The 18,244-nt window shown below is 48.4% G+C and overlaps 1 protein-coding gene across 1 annotated transcript in view; it reads left to right on the top strand.

Moving 5' to 3' along the window:
* Positions 1-1,030: 1,030 nt before the first annotated feature.
* Positions 1,031-18,244, top strand: part of LOC132389077 (NACHT, LRR and PYD domains-containing protein 3-like) — a 40,287-nt gene continuing 23,073 nt past the window's right edge. Inside the window, exons 1-6 of the mRNA XM_059961490.1 lie at positions 1,031-1,091; positions 1,894-2,060; positions 4,356-4,527; positions 4,624-4,674; positions 6,380-6,432; positions 10,627-12,353. Coding sequence (XP_059817473.1) covers positions 1,031-1,091; positions 1,894-2,060; positions 4,356-4,527; positions 4,624-4,674; positions 6,380-6,432; positions 10,627-12,353 — 2,231 coding nt within the window. The remainder of the gene's footprint in view (positions 1,092-1,893; positions 2,061-4,355; positions 4,528-4,623; positions 4,675-6,379; positions 6,433-10,626; positions 12,354-18,244) is intronic.

The following is an 18,244-nucleotide window of genomic DNA, read 5'->3' as shown; positions in this document are numbered from 1 at the left end:
AAAGAAGCGAAAAGGTACACAAGTTTAACTTCAGCGAAAGTGAGCTGATGATAACAAATGATACGGTCCCCAGCTGAATACTGCACTGAACAAACCACAAATACGTAGCTGATTGTCTTTGCGTTTACAAAGTCCCCACTGATGCGACTAGTTACCATAAAAGCATCATGAATAGGCAGCACAGACTGCAATGCAGATGGAGAACAGATACATGGCTCCTACAGACTGGCTCAGCTCTCATACGGGGTTTTCCACCTGGAATATTAACAGTGTCTGTTTTGTTGAATAATTCCAGTACTTTGTTTATTTATTTTAAATTCGTTTTTGACAGCTTGCTCTTTTGGATGTATGGCGGGACTACATTGTGTTTAACAGCGTCATGTAACTCTGATAATAGCCAGCAGAATACCCAGAGAAATCTTGACAGGAGTTTAGGAGTTAATTATGGTCTTAAAATCCTGCTGGAGAAACTATAATGCTTCAGGACAGTGCCAGACGATGTTGAACTGAAAGGAGGCGATGGGAATCAAGTGCAACTTAGAAATCTGTATAATCCAGTGACGAGAGGAATAGATGTCCCATTGGTCAGCAGAAATGTTTCAACCCGCTCTGCTGTAACAGTTGTACATTACTCACCATAGCGCCTCCAGTGGTAGGAGGAACACAGTGGAGCAGTAGGCGCTGTCTGCGAAATCTGCCTTGCCATTCCATTGACACACTAACCCCGGTCCAGGACATAAGACTGGTTCCTAAAAGGGAATTGCTGGTAATATAGTGAGTAGATACCCTGGAAAATCCTGGCCTAGTATACAATCCATGGAGAGCGCGGAAATGGACATTGTGTGACTGAGGGTCGATGGCCACAGGTAGCTCAGGCCATGTCAAGTGTTCGGTGGATAGACCCAAGATGTTTGGAAGCGTGCGATTCAGTTAAAACAAAGTGCTCTCATTTGCGCCTCAAATAATGTCTGAGCATCCTGGTAATTGTGTTTGTAGAAAGCGGCAGAATCTGACCAGAACTGTCTTCGAAATGGGTAACGGGGCGAGCAGTGGAGGAGTTCCAGTGACGTCAACATCGGGAAAGTACACGGGTATGCTAGCAAATTACATTCGTTTATAAGTATTGTCTTGACTCCGTGTCTGAGTTTAGTTCAATATCGGCAATTCACAAAATATTTGTGAAGGGACTGGTTAGAGAGATGACAGAGAAGGGGCATCATCGGAAGTTAGAGAAGTCACTCCCTCCTCTTCATAAACCTTGACTTCCCTAACTTCCGTTAATTTCCCCCTCCCCTTCGTAAACTTTGACTTCTCTAACTTCCGTTCATGCCTCTCCTCCTCTTCGTACCCCATCCCTTATTCATTTATTACAATTTTCCCCTTTCTCTCTTTCTTTTTTCTCCCTCTGTCCCTCTCACTATAATTCCTTGCTTGTTCTCCATCCTCTGGGCTCCCGTCCCCTTTTCTTTCTTCCTAGGCCTCCCGTCCCATGATCCTCTCCCTTTTCCAGCATTGTATCACTTTTTCCAATCAACTTTCCAGTTCTTAGCCCCATCCCTCCCCCTTCTGTCTTCTCCTATCATTTCAGATCACCCCTCCCCGTCCCACGTTCAAATCGCTTACTATCTCTTCTTTCAGTTAGTCCTGACGAAGGGTCTCGGCATAAAAAGTCGACTGTACCTCTTCCTATAGATGCTGCCTGGCCTGCTGCGATCACCATAATTTTTTGTGTGTGTTGCTTGTATGTCCAGCATCTGCAGATTTCCTGGTGTTCGTATATGTATTTCGGACTGAGTTTGGTGACCTGGCGCACTACCTTTAGGTTCCAGAGTGAAAGCTGCTGCCCAATAGGTGTTTGGAAATGAAGTTATTTTTGTCCATTTTCCTTCACAGGGCCGAGCACAGTGATCACCGAGCTCCTGGCAAGCTGGGACGATTTCCAGTTGCTGCAGTTGACAGACTTCTACCGGGTCAGGCTGGAACAGGCGATGGAAGGAGGGGTGCACGGAGTAAGCCTGGCGTTAACGGCCGAGAATCAGTTCAGCGGAGAGGAACATCGGGTGAGTGGGAGGGAGAATGGCTTTGAATTTTCACACATCACAGGACTGATGGGTGTCGGAAATCTGACTCATCGGATATTATATTAGATAAAGGAACAACTGGGAAATAAATACTGTACATACAATCACAAAAATGTGAATGTGAACCAGTGATAGAAAAAGTGAAAAGATCCTGCGGAATGCTGGGTATCCCCTCAATATTCAGAGCGAGTTGAGTTGTGTGGCCTTGAAGTATTAAGTTGAAATATTACAGGAAGTTTCGGTTTGGGAAGGATATGCAGTGTGATGGCAGGATGACAGTGAGAACAGATCATCAGTGAATGCCACATGAGCTCGAGTGTGCTCTGTTCTGAGTGGAGATGATTGTTACAATCTGTAACCGCAAACTGTGGATCGTAGAATACTACTATGTTAAAATGTGTAATCACTGAATAAGCCTCCACTGGAAAAGGCAAAGGAAAGGCATCAGGTGTTAGCCGGTAATCTGCTCTCATGTTGGACACTGACAGACTGAGGAGATGAATCACATAATCATTTCTGCAACTTCCCTGTGACTGCTCACTCTGTTATAAAAACTCTCCTGATTTCTTTCCTCATCTGTGATCGTCATTTTCTTATTTCTGTTTTGCTCCGTCAAATCCAGTGAGGAATTAATTATGGATTTGAAGCCACGTCAATGAAGCGGTCACAGACCAGCCAGGATAGGCAATAAACAATAGACAATAGACAGTAGGTGCAGAAGTAGATCATTTGGCCCTTCGAGCCTGCACCGCCATTCTGAGATCATGGCTGATCATCTACTATCAATAACCGGTTCCTATATCCCTTGATTCCCCTATCCATGAGATAACTATCTAGCTCCTTCTTGAAAGCATTCAGAGAATTGGCCTCCACTACCTTCCGAGGCAGTGCATTCCAGACCCCCACAACTCTCTGGGAGAATTTGTTTTTCCTTAACTCTGGCCTAAATGACCTACCCCTTATTCTCAAACCATGCCCTTTGATACTGGACTCTCCCAGCATCTGGAACTTATTTCCTGCCTCTATTTTGTCCAATCCCTTAATAATCTTATATGTTTCAATCAGATCCCCTCTCAATCTCCTTAATTCCAGCGTGTACAAGACCAGTTTCTCCAACCTATCTGCGTAAGACAGTCCAGACATCCCAAGAATTAACCTCGTGAATCTACGCTGCACTTCCTCTACAGCCAGGATGTCCTTCCTTAAGCCTGGAGACCAAAACTGTACACAATACTCCAGGTGTGGTCTCACCAGGGCTATGTACAAATGCAAGAGAATTTGCTTGCTCTTGTACTCAATTCCCTTTGTAATAAAGGCCAACATTCCATTAGCCTTCTTCACTGCCTGCTGCACTTGCTCATTCACCTTCAGTGACTGATGAACAAGGACTCCTAGATCTCTTTACATTTCTCCCTTACCTAACTCTACACCGTTCAGATAATAATCTGCCTTCCTGTTCTTACTCCTGAAGTGTATAACCTCAAACTTATTCACATTAAACGTCATCTGCCAAGTATCTGCCCACTCACCCAGCCTATCCAAGTCACGGTGAATTCTCCTAACATACTCATCATATGTCACACTTCCGCCCAGCATTTTCTTATCAGCAAATTTGCTGATGTTATTCTCAATGCCTTCATCTAAATCGTTGACGTAAATTGTAAACAGCGGTGATCCCAATACCGAGCCCTGTGGCACCCCACTATTCACCACCTGCCATTCCGAGAAACGCCCATTCACCGCTGCCCTTTGCTTTCTATCTGCCAACCAGTTTTCTATCCATGTCAATGTCTTCCCCCCGATGCCCTTAGCTTTGATTTTACCCACTAATCTCTTATGTGGGACCTTATCAAATGCCTTCTGAAAATCGAGGTAAACTACATCCACTGGATCTCCTCCCGTCTAACCTCCTGGTTACATCCTCGAAAAACTCCAACAGATTAGTCAAGCATGATTTACCCTTGGAAAATCCATGCTGGCTCGGTCCAATCCTATCACTGCTATCTAGATATGCCACTATTTCATCCTTAATAATGGACTCTAGCATCTTCCCCACCAACGATATCAGGCTGGATCTCATTGACTGGTGGACCAGGTTCACGGTGAATGTCCCTCCATGTGCTCTGCACTCAGAATGTACAGTCCATGTCCAGACAGGATCAGCACCCGTCCGGGTGACTGCTCAGTGTGATCCCATTACACAGCACATCATTTACTTCTCATTCTCTGTGTGAATCTGTCAGTCCCCAATATGTTCACCGTTACTCTTCACAGAAAATCTCTGATCTCGCTGATAAGGGAGAGCGGGCGGACAGTTCTAAACTCCTTCTGAGCCTGGTGATGGAGAAAGGCTCCCGCGCCCGGAGGGTGATGTGGGAAACCTTTGTGAAAATGAGGATTGGTGTCCCAAAGCTGGACAAAATCCTGAAAGAAATACAGGAACATGGTGAGATATCAGATATTAATTTACTTTTGGATTCAAATATTACTTACTTAAAACTTGATGAATTGAAACGTGTAAAATTGTTTAAAATCTGAACAGGCTGTGTTCCGGACCATCAACCCGTACCGGAGATTCCCAGGGAGCTGAAAGGTAAGTGAAGAAACCGCTGTTGCCATCAAAGGTTGATGTTGTGTAGGGCCAAGTCGTTGCTGAGCCAGGAGGATTTGATCAGGTAAGTGTTCCACCGTGTCACAGCACACAGTGAGACACATGGGAAAATGTTTGCTGCAGGGAGAGTTTTCACAGGAGATTATGAGGAAACACGCAGAGAGTTGGGGGCGTTGCTGAAAGGGATCACTCCTCTATGGGTTCTGCAAAGACAGGTCCCACTACCGGGGTCAGATTGGAGAAGAGTGCAGTCTGAGGAGCGAAACTATAGGAGATTTCACTCCGAAAAATGAAATAATACCCCTACCAACACCCAACCCAACACCCTCATTCTAAGCCACATTTCTAAACTCCCTCAGATCCTACAGGTTATCAATTTTTAGAATTGGGAGTCCATTGAAGTTCTCGTCACAGAATAGGCATGACAACGTCCATTTAATGAGAAAAGCTGTAACACCCCAACTGGTCTGTTTAATCCCAGAACAGCATATAAACCCCACTCTCTTCACGTTTTCAAACCACTTCGTGCAAACACTGCTAAAGTTATCCAGCTCAATTTCCCACTCAATAATCCTGGAATTCCATCTGGAAACAATGTTAGTGAGGTGGAGATCAGAGACTAAATGCTCAGCTGAAATTCATGTGGGCCTGTGTTGTGTGGACACTGTGGAAGGGTAAGAGATGGGAATTAGGACAGAGAAACCGGGGTTTGTGAGCTTGCAGCAAAAACGTGGAAAGGACTGAAAATATCTATAAATAATATTGCAATTAATTAAATTGTGAACGTCTGGATAGGAAATTCACTACATCCGTTAGCACATTTTGTCACCGAAAATGCAACTGGAATCTCTTGGGCTGAAGAGATTGTAAGGCTTCATCATCGCAGACTGAGTTGGACCACTCAACTGCACATTCAACAGAGGAGAGGGCGAAGGAAAGACAGATATCGTAAAGATTATTAGTCTTACAGTAGCCCATGCTTTTAACTGATTACTCGAAGCCCTTGAACAGAAATATAATGCACCACCTTCATTCAACGTGTCTCATTTCCAAGAACAAATTCCAAGGTCGTTAATTTTCAAATGGTAACAAGCTGTTTTCATACTGTTCACGCCTCTGTCGTCTGTTATTGCTTTCACCACTGACAGGTTCCTGACACACTGTGAGACCCCACACACACCTGGCAGGAACCTGATACATTGTGAGACACCACACATCCATGACATTGTTCTGACACACTGTGAGACCTCACACACACCTGATAGGGTCCTGACACACTGTGAGATCCCACACACCTGACAGGGTCCTGACACACTGTGAGATCCCACACACCCCTGGTAGTGTCCTGGTCCAAGTGAGACCTCACACACATCTGACAGGGCTCTGAAAACTGTGAGACACCACACACACCAGGCAGGGTCCTGACACACTCTGAGATGTCACACACACATGTTAGAGACCCGATACTCTGTGAGACCCAACACACCTCTAACAGTGTCCTGGCACATGGTGAGACGAGACACACCCCTGATCGTTTCCTGACACACTGTGGACCCACGCATCCTGACAGTGTTCTGTCACACTGTGAGTCCCCACATACTTCTAACAGAGTCCGGAAACATTGTGAGACCCCACACACCCCTGACAGGGTCCTGACACTCTCAGAGACCTGTCCCTCCACTGCTAGGGACCTGTCACACTTTGAGACTCGACACACTTCTGACTGGTTCCCGGCATGCTGTGAGACCCCACTCATCCCTGACAGGGTCCTGTCACACTCTGAGACCCGACACACTTCTGACTGGTTCCCGGCATGCTGTGATACCCCACACATCCCTGACAGGGTCCTGTCACACTCTGAGACCCCACAAAGCACCGGCAAGGTCCTGACACACAGTGAGACCCTACACATCCTTGATAGATTCCTGACACACAGTGAGGCACCAAACCCCTGAAAGGGACCTGCCACACTATTAGACCGACACCCTCTTGACAGGTCCTGACACACTGAGACACTACACACCAGTGACCAGATAATGAAGGAATTAGAGACTCCACATACGCCTGTTAGAGTCCTGACAAATTGAGAGACTCCACACTCACCGGGCAGGGTCCTGACACACTGTGAGACCCAACACACCGCCAACAGTGTCTTGGCATATGGTGAGACCCCACATATACCGGGCAGGGTCCTGAAGCACTGTGAAACCCCACATATCCCTAACAGGGTCCTGTCTCACTGTGAGACCCCATACGCCGTTAATAGGGTTCTGATACACAGTGAGACCCCAAACACTTCTGACAGCATCCGGACACACTGTGAGACCGGACACACCCCTGACAGGATCCTGAAACACTGTCAGACCCCAAACACACCAGGCAGGTTCCAGACACAGTGAGAGACCAAACACACACACCTGACAGGGTCCTGACACACAGTCAGAACACACACACCCCTGACAGGGCCCTGACACACTGTGATACCCCACACACCCCTGACTGGGTCCTGACACACCGTGAAACCCCACACACCCTTGACTGGGTCCTGACACACCGTGATACCCCACACACCCCTGACAGGGTCCTGGCACACTGTGAAACCCCACACACCCCTGACAGGGTCCTGACACACTGTGAGACCACACACACCCCCAACAGGGCCCTGGCACACTGTGAAACCCCACACACCCTTGACTGGGTCCTGACACACCGTGATACCCCACACACCCCTGACAGGGTCCTGGCACACTGTGAAACCCCACACACCCCTGACAGGGTCCTGGCACATTGTGAGTCACCACACCCATGAAAGGGACCTGACACACTATTAGACCGACACCCTCTTGACAGGTCCTGACACACTGAGACACTACACACCAGTGACCAGATAATGAAGGAATTAGAGACTCCACATACGCCTGTTAGAGTCCTGACAAATTGAGAGACTCCACACTCACCGGGCAGGGTCCTGACACACTGTGAGACCCAACACACCGCCAACAGTGTCTTGGCATATGGTGAGACCCCACATATACCGGGCAGGGTCCTGAAGCACTGTGAAACCCCACATATCCCTAACAGGGTCCTGTCTCACTGTGAGACCCCATACGCCGTTAATAGGGTTCTGATACACAGTGAGACCCCAAACACTTCTGACAGCATCCGGACACACTGTGAGACCGGACACACCCCTGACAGGATCCTGAAACACTGTCAGACCCCAAACACACCAGGCAGGTTCCAGACACAGTGAGAGACCAAACACACACACCTGACAGGGTCCTGACACACAGTCAGAACACACACACCCCTGACAGGGCCCTGACACACTGTGATACCCCACACACCCCTGACTGGGTCCTGACACACCGTGAAACCCCACACACCCTTGACTGGGTCCTGACACACCGTGATACCCCACACACCCCTGACAGGGTCCTGGCACACTGTGAAACCCCACACACCCCTGACAGGGTCCTGACACACTGTGAGACCACACACACCCCCAACAGGGCCCTGGCACACTGTGAAACCCCACACACCCTTGACTGGGTCCTGACACACCGTGATACCCCACACACCCCTGACAGGGTCCTGGCACACTGTGAAACCCCACACACCCCTGACAGGGTCCTGGCACATTGTGAGTCACCACACCCATGAAAGGGACCTGACACACTATTAGACCGACACACTCTTGATAGGTCCTGACACACTGACAGTACCCAGACACACATAAGAGGGTCCCGACACGCTGCGAGACCCCACACACCGCTGACAGGGTCCTGACACACTGCAAGACCGCACGTACCCCGATTGGATTCAGATAGACTGTGAGACCACACACGCCCGTAACAGGGTTCTGATACACAGTGAGACTACACACACCTCTGACAGTATCCTGACACACTCTGAGACCATACACACACCTGACAGAGTCCTGAAACACTGTGGGACCCCAAACACCCCTGGCAGTGTGCTGGCATACTGTGAGTCCCCACACATGCCTTACAGGGTCCTGAAACACTGTGAGTCGCCACACACACCTGACACAGCTCTGACACACCATGAGACCCCACAAAGCACCGGCAAGGTCCTGACACATGCTGAGACTCCAGACACGCCTGACAGAGTCCTGACACACTGTGAGACCCCCACTACTGAAAGAGACATGACACACAATTAGACAGACACACTCTTGAGAGGTCCTGACATACTGTGAGACAATACACACCAGTGACCGGATGATGAAGGATTGACAGAACCCACATACCCCTGTTAGGGCCATAATACACTGTGAGACCACACATAACCCTGTCAGGGTCCTGACAAACTGTGAAACCACGCACATCCCTGACAAGGCCCTGACACACTGTGAGACCCCAAACACCCCTGACAGGGTCCTGACACACTGTGAGACCCCACACACCCCTGGCAGGTTCCCGATAAACTGTGAGACTCAACATATCCCTGGCAGAGTCTTGACACATGGCCAGACACCACAGACTCCTGACGGGGACCGAACACATTGTAAGACCTCACACACCCCTGACAATGTCCTGACACACTGTGAGACCCCACTCACCCCTGACAGGGTCCTGACACACTGTGAGACACGACATCCCTGACAGGGTCATGACACACTGTGTGACACCACACTCCTGACAGGTTAATGACACACTGTGAGACCCCACACACCCATAGGAGGGTGCTGACACAATGCAAGACCGCAGATACCTCTGGCAGTGTCCTGACAGTTTGTGAGACCCCACAGACCCCTGAAAGGGTCCTGAAACACTTAGAGACCCGACACACAACGGACAGGTTCCTGGCAATTGTGATTCTCCACACACCACTGGCAGTGTCCTGTCACACTGAGACGACCTGCACACCCTGGGAGTATCGCGATACCCGACGAGACTCAACACACTCGTTTTCGGGCCCTGACACGCTGTTAGATCCCACTCACCCCGACAGGGTCCTGACACAATGTGCGACCCCACACCTTGATAGGATCCTGATACACTGTGAGACCCCACACACCCGTAACAAGGTTCTGATACGCAGTGAGACCCCACACACCCCTGACTGGGTCCTGTCACACTGTGAGACCTCACACACTCCTGACAGGGTCCTGACACACGTTAACCTCACACAGCCCTGAAAGGGTCCTGAATCACTGTGAGAACCCACACACCCCTGACAGATTCCTGAGACAGTATGAGATCCCACACACCCCTGACAGTGTCGGGAAACACGCATCCCTAACAAGGTCCTGACACAGAAAGAGACAGCACACACCCTTCTCATGCTGTGAAAATCTACACACCCCGTCAATATGCTGTCACACTGTGAGACCCCCATACACAGTCCAGGCACATTGCGAGACCCCACACACCCATGAAAGGGTTCGAACACACTTTAAGATCCCGCACACCCCAACCAGTCACCCACAGTGTAGGTGCTGATCAGCAAAGCTGCCTCTTTGCATTTTGAATTAGTGATGCTAGGAGGGGGAAGCTGTGATTCCCTGACACGTTCCTTTGGTAGAATTCTCACTACCCTCTTTACTATGTCTATACACCACATCAACATAAGGGATTAAAAGTTTCATCCACAGGAACAATTATATTTGTGGCAGTCGTGGGAGTTTGATGAGTACGGGACAATCTGGGGTCAGTAAACTACCAGGGAAATTCTCACCTTCACAACACAGTTAATGCGGAAATGTGATGATCTGGTGTTTATCTAGACCACGCCTTTCTGTCCAGTCAGGAGTCTTTTAATCAAATTGACTTTACTGTACGAATATCCATTGATGAATCTATTAATGCAATGGCTTTGAGATAACTCTTGCGTGCTTAGATACTGAGTTCAGCGTTGAGGCATCTAACAGTTTGTCCACTGTCTGTTCCCATGGAAGATGTTCAACAGAAACACAAGGAGGCTCTGCGGGCACAAACTGAAACACTGAGAGTGAACACGATCCTGATGAGGGAGAAGGTGAAGGTTTTCCAGCTGGCTGATCGATACGCTGAGCTCACGGTCATTTCTACTGTTCGAGATCGGAGACTTGTGGAACATGAGCTGCTGGCAAGAGGCAGAGACCACGAGGAGTGGAGAGAAAAACATCTCCGTGGACACCTGGAAAAACTCCGGATGGATCAGCTGTTCCACAGCAGCTTTACTCGGAGTAAATCCAAATCTGTGAGTTCGGCAGCAATGGCCGGAGTCCCGGGGATCGGGAAAACAACAATGGTACAAAGGATTGTTCATGACTGGGCCACGGGGAAAATATACCAACAATTCCAGTTTATCTTCAGTTTCAAATTCCGGGATTTAAACTCCATTAACTGCAGAATAAACCTGAAGGAACTCATTCTGGATCAGTATCCTTACTTTGGGAACATACTGAGAGAGGTCTGGAAGAACCCAGAGGGATTGCTGTTTATATTTGATGGTTTGGATGAATTCAATGACACAATTGATTTTGCTGACAGTCAGAAAGACACGGAACCTCAGTCCACATGCACAGATCCTGCATTCAAGTGTAAGGTGTCTGACATTGTGTACAGTTTAATCCAGCACAAGCTGCTCCCAGGGTGTTCAGTGCTGGTGACCACCCGTCCCACTGCGTTACATTTACTGGAAAAGGCTAAGATCAGTGTCTGGGCTGAAATCCTGGGATTTGTTGGTGAGGAAAGGAAGGAATACTTCATCAGACATTTTGAAGATCAGACGGTGGCGGCAGCTGTTTTCAAACACGTGAAGGAGAAGGAGATCCTGTACACCATGAGCTACAACCCCTCCTACTGCTGGATCCTCGCTCTGGCACTGGGTCCCTTCTTCACACAAAGAGTCAGGGACCCGCAGCGAGTTCCCAAGACCATCACCCAACTGTACTCCTACTATATTTACCACATCCTGAAAAACCACGGTCGTGAGATTGAGAATCCCCGTGATGTGTTACTCAGGGTTGGTCAGATGGCCTTCAGAGGAGTGTCCGAGAAGAAGATTGTGTTTACAGATGGAGATTTGATCAACTACAATCTGCAGCCTTCCCAGTTCCTGTCCGGGTTCCTGATGGAGCTTTTGGAGAGAGAGGATTCTGCCCGGAGCGTGGTGTACACATTCCCACACCTCACGATCCAAGAGTTTGTAGCTGCAGTCGCACAATTCCTGAATCCACATCCCGGGGATATCCTGAAATTCCTCACTGGAGCCCACAACACGACAGATGGGCGATTTGAGGTATTTCTCCGTTTTGTTGCTGGTCTCTCCTCCCCAATGACAACTCGGGGCCTGGAGGAGTTTCTGTGTCCATTTCCTCATCAAACAACCTGCCGGGTGATTGACTGGGTGAAGGAGGAGGTTGAACGCCAAAGTGGAAACATGGGGAGTGAAGCTGGTAAAAGGAGCCTCCTGAACACATTACACTACCTGTTTGAGTCTCAGAATCGTGGACTGGCTCAGGCCGCACTGGAATCTGTGGAAACACTTTCATTCAGTGGAATGACACTGACCCCGATTGACTGCGCTGTCCTGTCTCATGTCATTGGACTCAGTGACACAATAAAACACCTCAACCTGCAGAATTGCCACATTCAGTGTGAAGGAATCCAGCGGCTGGGACCCGGGCTGCACAAGAGCCAGGAGTTGAGGTAACTTGATTTATCTCTCACTCTGAACTGTGAAACTGTCTCATTGTGTTGTTTCAATGTAAAGGAATTTCAGTAAATTTGTAGTAAATCAGATTGTGAAGAATTGTGACAAATGCCCAGGGGATCGGTCAGTAATTCCCCAAGGACGGGAAGGTTCTGTGGTTCCTTGTGGAGGGATGGTGGAGACTTCATCAGATCAGTGAACAACGACCATTGGTTTAATGGTAGTAAATCACAGGAATGGCCGTGCTACTCACTGCCTGTGACACGTCCATTGACAATGTTCCTTCTCACTGTGACTGACACCCAGACCGACACTGACTGCAGCAGGTGGGTCAGAGATTCACACCCCCTTCCCGGTGAGGGACAAGAGACCATCAGCAGACTGTCCCAGTGAGAAGGAATGAAATACCATTGTGAGATTGTCCTCCTACTGCCATTCCCCGTGCGTGACTTTGCTCACTTCCAGATACGCAAAGAGCGAGGGCGCATCTCCTCTGGGCCTCTGTTCAGACCCAACATACACGCACAAAATTGTCTGCATCCTCTCGTCTTGTAGGATTATCGTTTACCCTTGGAATCCACCTGTGGGACCTCTCATCCCAATCCGCCTTCCATTATTTGGAATCTCGCCCCCATCCCCATTCCTCCTGTGCGCTCTCTATTACTCGTTCCTCATCCTCCTGTGGGATGTCTTTCCCACACCCACCCTTCCTGTGAGATCTCTCTTCCCCATCCCCCTTCCTTCTATCGGATCCTTATCCCCTTTCCTCCTGTGGGATCTCTCTCACCCATCGACTTCCTCCTGTCTGATCTCTCTTTGGCATGCCCCTGTGGAATTTCTCTTCCCCAACCCCCTTCCTCCTGTGTGATTTCTCTTACCAATCCCACATCCTCCTGTGGGAACTCTCTTCCACATGCCTCCTCCTCCTGACCGATCTCTCAACCACTTCCCCCTACATCCTGTTTAATCTCTCTCTCTATCCCCTTCCTCCTGTGGGATCTGTATTCCCCATGCCTCATCCTGCTGTGGAATCTCTCTTCCACACTCCCATACCTTCTGTGGGATCTCCCTTCCCCATTTCCTTCTTCTTGTGGGATCCCTTCCCATCCCGCTTCTTCCTTCGGGATCTCTCTTCCACATCCCCATCCCCCTTTTGCCTACGGGATCTTTCCTCCCCATATCCTTCCATAGAATCATAAAATCATAGAAAACTACAACACAGAAATCAGACCATTCGGACCTGCTAGTCTGTACCGAATCCTTATTCCGCTAGTCCCATTGACCTGCACCCAGTCCATAACCCTCCAATCCTCTCCTATCCATGTATCTATCCAATTTGTTCTTAAAGCTTAAGAGTGAGTCCACATTTTCCACATCAGATGGCAGCTCGTTCCATACTCTCACCACCCTCTGAGTGAAGAAGTTCCTCCAAATGCTCCCCTAAACTTTTCCCCTTTCACCCTGAAGCCGTCCTCCTGTAATTCATCTCTTCTAATCTATGTGGAAAGAGCCTATTCGCATTTACCCTGTCTGTACCCTCAGAGTTTTGTAAACTATCAAATCTCCCCTCAATCTTCTGCGCTCCAGGAATAAAGTCCTAACTTGTTCAATCTTTCCATGTAACTCAACTCCTGAAGACCCGGCAAAATCCTATTAAATCTTCTCTGCACTTTTTCAAACTTACGGATATCCTTCCTGTGGTTAGGTGACCAGAACTGCATACAGTATTCCAAATTTGGCCTCACCAATGCCTCACACAACCTCACCATAGCATCGCAACTCTTATACTCAATACTTTGATTTATGAATGCAAGGATGACAAAAGCCTTCTTTGCAACCCTTTCTACCTGTGATGACACTTTCAGGGAATTATGTATCTGAACTCCCCGATCCCTTTGTTTCTCCGCACTCCTCAGTGCCCTAACATTTGTTGTGTATGCCGTACCCTCATTTGTCCTTCCAAAATGGAACACCTCACACTTGTCTGCATTAAATTCCATCTGCCGTTTTCTGGCCCATTTCTCCAGTTTGTCCAGATCCCTCTGCAAGCTTTGAAAGCCTTCCTCGCTGTCCACAACGCCTCCATCTTAGTGTCATCCTCAAACAGGCTGATCCAAATTATCAAATTATCATCTAGAATCTAGATCATAGATTTAAACAAAAAACAACAATTACCTCAGAACAGATCCCTGAGACACACCACTAGTCACAGTCCTCCAGTCTAAGAAGCAATCTTCCACTACCACTCTCTGCCTTCTCCCACACAGCCAATTTCAAATCCAGTTTGCAACCTCTACATGGATAGCTGGTGTCTGAACCTTTTGAGTTAACATCTTATGGCCTCTGATGGCCTTACTAAAGTCCATATAGGCAACCTTCACAGCCTTTTATTCATCTACCTTCTTGGTAAATTCCTCGAAAAACACTACAAGATTCATTAAACATGATTTCCCAGGCACAAAGCCATGCTGACTATCTTTAATCAGCCCTAGGCTGTCCAAATCCTTGTATATGCGATCTCTCAGAACACCATCCAATACTTTACCTACTAGTGATATCAGGTTTACTGGCCTGTAATTACGTGGTGGACTTTTAGAGCCTTTTTTCAAACAACGGAACAACATGAGCTACACTCCAATCCTCCGGCAGCGCACCCATAGTTAAGGATATTTTAAATATTTCTGCCAGGTCCCCTGCAATTTCTACACCAGTCTCGCTCAAGTTCCGAGGAAGTATCATGTCAGGCCCGGGGGATTTATGTAACTTTATTCGCTGTAAGGCAGCAAACACCTTCTCCCCTTTAATCTATATATGTTCCATAACACTACTGTTCAATCCCTTAATTCCATATACGCTATCCCAGTTTCCTGAGTAAACACTGATTTAAAAAAATGTTTAAGATCTCCCCCATCTCGTGAGGCTCCACACATAGACGAACACTCTGACCTTCTAGGGTACAAATTTTGTCCTTTAATATTCTTTTACTCTCAATATACTTGTAGAAACCCTTCGCTTCACCTTCACATTATCTGACAACACAACCTCATGTCTTCTTTTTGCCTTCCTGATTTCCTTCTTCAGTATTCCCTTACATTTTCTATCCTCTTCCAGTACCTCATTTGTTCCTTGTTGCCTATACCTGCTAAACACCTACTTAACCAGATCGCCAATATCCCTTGAAAACCAAGTTTCCCTATGCCTGTGAAATTTGCCTTTAATCCTGGCAGGAACATGTGAACTCTGCACTCTCAAAATTTCACCCTTGAAGTCGTTCCACTTACTGAACACATCCTTGCCTGAAAACAACTTATCCCAATCCACTCTTCCCAGATCCTCTCTCATTTCCACAGAATTGGAATACATCTGTCAAATACTTCTGTCACCTGACCTGTTTGGTTCCCTAATAGGAGATCAGGTACTACACCCTCTCTCGTTGGTACCTCAATATATTGATTTAGAAAACTTTCCTGAACACATTTGACAAACTCCACGCCATCTAACCATTTCTCAGATTGGGAGACCCCATCAATATGTGGAAAGTTAAAATCCCCTCCTATTACAACTTTCTGTTTCTTACATCGGTCTGCTAAATCTCTACAGGTTTGGTCCTCCGATTCTCTCTGACTATTGTGCGGTCTACAATACAACCCTATTCGTGTGGTCGCACCTTTCCCGTTCCTCAGCTCCACCCATGTGGCCTCCGTAGATGAGCCCTCCGGGGAGTCCCGTTTACGCACAGCTGTGATATTTTCCCTGACTGGTAATGCCACTCCTCCCCCATTCATCCCTCCCCCCTATCACGTCTGAAACAATGGAAACCCAGAACATGAAGCTGCCAGCCCTGCCCCTCCTGCAAGCCATGTCTTACTGATAGAAATAATGTCGATATCATTATCGTGCCAATCCACGCCCTAAATTCATCTGCCTTACCCACAATACTCCTCGTATGGAAATAAATGCACCTGAGAACATTTCTATCACGGACAAAACTTATATATATGTCTATACAAGCAGTCCACGCCCACGCATGATCCTTATCATCCTCCACATCACTATCTTCTCTAACACTCTGGCTCCCCTCCCCCTGCAATCTAGTTTAAAACCCCCGGAGCAGAACTTGCTAACCTACTGGCAAGGATGTTAGTCCCCTCCAGTTCAGGTGCAAACTGTCCAATTCGAACTGGTCGCACCTCCCCTGGAAGAAAGCCCAATTGTCCAGAAACATGAACCCCTCCCTCATGCACCATCCCCTCAGCCGCGTATTTAGCTGCATTATCTTCCTATTTCTAGCCTCACGAACATGTGGCACGGGTAGCAATCCACCTGTGAGATCTCGCTTTCCCATCCCTCTTTCATCCTCTGGGCTCTCTGCTCCCACTCCAACTTTCTTCCAACTGTTGGATCGCTCTTCAGCATCCACCTTCCTCCTGTGGTATCTCTCATTCCTATCCCCCTTCCTTCTGTGCGATCTCCCTTCCCCATTCCTTCCTGCTGTCGAATTTCTCTTCTCCATACCCCTTGCTCCTGTGAGATCTCTCTACCCTTCCCCCTTCCTCCTGTGGGCACTCGGTTCCCTATACAACTTCCTCCTGTGGGATTTCTCATCACCGGCTTCCTTCATCCTGATGAATCTCTCTTCCCCATCCCCATTCCAACAGTGGAATCTCTCTTCTCCACCCCCATGCTCCTATGGGATCTCTATTCCGCATCACCTTTCACCCTCTGGGGCCTCTGTTCCCATTCCACTTCCATCTGTGGGATCTCTCTTCCCCATCAACTTCCTGCAGTTGGATCTCTCTTCCGCATCCCCCTTCCTCCTGTGCGAATTAACCTCCCCACCCCTTTCTTCCTGTGGGATCTCTCTTCCGCATTCCCCCTTCCTCCAGTGAGATTTAAACTCCCTACCCCTTTCTTCCTGTGGGATCTCTCTTCCTCATCCACCTGACCACCCTGGGAGCTCTGTTCCCATTCCTCCACTTCTTATGGAATCTCTCTTCCCAATTTCCCTTCCTCCTGTACATCTCTGTTCCCAATTCCCCATCCTCTTGTGGGACCTCTCTTCCCCATCCCCCTTCCTTCTGTCGGATCTCTCTTCCCCATTCTCCTACCAAATGTGGGATATCTCCTCCCCACCATCTTTCATCCTAGGGATATATCTTCCCCAACACCCATACTTCTGTGGGATCTCTCTTCCTCATCCCCCTTCCTCCAGTGGGATCTCTCTTTCCCATCCCCCTTCCTCCTGTGGGATCTCTCTTTCCCATCCCCCTTCCTCCTGTGGGATCTCTCTTTCCCATTCCCCATTCTCCTATGCGCTCTCTCCTCCCCATCAATTACCTCCTGTGGGATCTCTCTTTCCCATCCCCCTTCCTCCTGTGGGATCTCTCTTTCCCATCCCCCTTCCTCCTGTTGGATCTCTCTTGCTCATCCCCCTTCGTCATGAGGGATCACTTCTCCCCATCCCCCTTCCTCCTGTGGGATCTCTTTCCCATCCCCCTTCCTCCTGTAGGATCTCTCTTTCTCAATCCCCTTCCTCCTATGGGATCTCTTTCCCATTCCCCATCCTCTTGTGGGATATCTTTTTCCCATCCGCCTTCGTTCTGTGGAATCTCTCTTCCCTATTCTCCTACCAACTGTGTGATATCTCCTCTCCACCATCTTTCTTCCTAGGGATATATCTTCCCCAGCCCCCTTACCTCTGTGGGATCTCTCTTTCCCATTCCCCTTTCTCCTATGCGCTCTCTCCTCCCCATCAATTACCTCCTGTGGGATCTCTCTTTCCCACCCCCTTTCCTCCTGTGGGATCTCTCTTTCTCATCCCCCTTCCTCCTGTGGGATCTCTCTTTCCCATCCCCCTTCCTCCTGTGGGATCTCTCTTTCCCATCCC

This window comes from Hypanus sabinus, unplaced genomic scaffold, assembly GCF_030144855.1.
Source record: "Hypanus sabinus isolate sHypSab1 unplaced genomic scaffold, sHypSab1.hap1 scaffold_47, whole genome shotgun sequence".
Classification (NCBI taxonomy): Eukaryota; Metazoa; Chordata; class Chondrichthyes; order Myliobatiformes; family Dasyatidae; genus Hypanus; species Hypanus sabinus.
The sequence above is the reverse complement of the archived record's forward strand: the minus strand, read 5'-3'. Positions and strand labels throughout refer to the sequence as shown.